The sequence below is a fragment of the Colobus angolensis genome, unplaced genomic scaffold (genome assembly GCF_000951035.1).
Source record: "Colobus angolensis palliatus isolate OR3802 unplaced genomic scaffold, Cang.pa_1.0 Scaffold22, whole genome shotgun sequence".
NCBI lineage: Eukaryota > Metazoa > Chordata > Mammalia > Primates > Cercopithecidae > Colobus > Colobus angolensis.
In genome coordinates, this window is record NW_012115377.1 from 4,079,120 (window position 1) to 4,080,791 (window position 1,672).

At 48.8% G+C, this 1,672-nt stretch overlaps 1 protein-coding gene across 1 annotated transcript in view; it reads right to left on the minus strand.

The window, feature by feature from the left end:
• C3 (complement component 3) overlaps window positions 1-1,672 on the minus strand; it is a 60,481-nt gene that overhangs the window by 10,821 nt on the left and 47,988 nt on the right. The window contains exon 23 of the mRNA XM_011943629.1: window positions 1,254-1,352. Coding sequence (XP_011799019.1) covers window positions 1,254-1,352 — 99 coding nt within the window. The remainder of the gene's footprint in view (window positions 1-1,253; window positions 1,353-1,672) is intronic.

A 1,672-nucleotide genomic window follows, 5' to 3' on the forward strand; every position in this document is an offset into this window, starting at 1 on the left:
TCTCTCTCTCTCTCTCTCTCTCTCTCTTTCTCTCTCTCTCAAGGCCTTGGTCCCTCTTGGGTGTTAGAGGCAACAGCCCCTGGGTTTGTTTTTCTCTTCACTGGCCCCTCCCCTCTATCTCTTTTCCTAAGAGGGGAGAAGCCACTCGCTGGGGGTGTAATCCTCAGCTTCCCACTTTGAAAGCTAAAGGTTAAAAAACTCACTCAAAACCCCACGATCAGCTAGGCGCAGTGGCTCACGCCTGTAATCCCAGCACTTTGGGAGGCTGAGGCAGGTGGATCACTTTAGATCAAGAGTTCAAGACCAGCCCAGCCAACATGGTGAAACCCTGTCACTACTAAAAATACAAAACTTAGGCCTGGTGCAGTGGCTCTTGCCTGTAATCCCAGCACTTTGGGATGCCAAGCCGGGCAGATCACCTGAGGTCAGGAGTTCGAGACGAGCCTGTCCAACATGGTGAAACCTCATGTCTACTAAAAAGACAAAAAATAGCCAGGCATGGTGGTGGGTGCCTGTCATTCCAGCTGCTCTGGAGACTGAAGCAGGACAGTCTCTTGAACCCGGGAGGCGAAGAGTGCAGGAGCTGAGATCATGCCACTGCAGGGCAGCCTGGGTGACAGAGACTCCATCACAACAAAACAAAACAAAACAAACACAATAAAGCTGACAAAGGCATTCCAGACTCTCAGGGGCCCATCTTTCCAAGCTTCTCTGCTTCAGAATCAAAACCAGAGGAAAAAGAGACAGTGATGAGCCAATGGTTTTCACCGTTTCCTGTTTGGAGTCATGGATCCCTTTCAAAATCACCTGAAAGATCCTCTGGACTAAGGAAACAGTCTCAGCTCTGTATCCCAAGTTTTCTTTAAAGAAGCAGCAAGGATGCAACTGTACTGATCGTGTAGCAATGATGTAGAAAGCACTTTTGGAAATGGGCGGAAAACCCTCTGAAAATGCTAAAGCAGACAGAAAGAATCCCCACCTTTGATCTCTTTGTGCCTCAGTTCTCTCATCTGCAAACTGGGGATAATAAGAGTAACCTACCTTTCAGGCTGCTAAAAGGATTATGAGACTTAACATGTGAAACTATTAGAGGGGTCTGTATTAGATGAGTTAAGTGCTCAATACATGTGAGGTATTAACATGATTGCACTGGGAGAGCTGCAAATTCCCCGAAGGCAACCTCTCATTCTCCAAGGTGGCTGTGCTCTGCATAGGGTAAGGTAGGGTAGGGTGGGAAGATGGGGGGCACTTACGTTGACCTGCTCCTCGCAAATCTCTTTAGCCTCTTGCAGCGAGATGAGAACAAAGGCCGTGAGGGCCATGTCTTTCTCGTTGGTGTTCCGGAATCCACCCTGGGATGGAGAGCAGAAAGCAAGGATGGGGTCACCGGTATGTCCACACATGCCAGTCATCCCCCCTGCAGATTCAGAATCAGGGGGTCTGGGCAGGGCTGAGTGTCTTCTAGGTGTCACCCCGCTACCCCACGAAGGTCAGACTTCTTAGTATTAATTCATGCAATCATTTATCCTTCTGCAAATGTCAATGAAGGGCCTCTGTGCTGGCACAATGGGTCCAGTGGTTTGATCCATTGTAAAACCAGACATAGGCTGTAGCCTTCACAGAGCATTTCTCTAGTAGGGAAGATGGATATAGTCCACCCAGATCCTCAAGA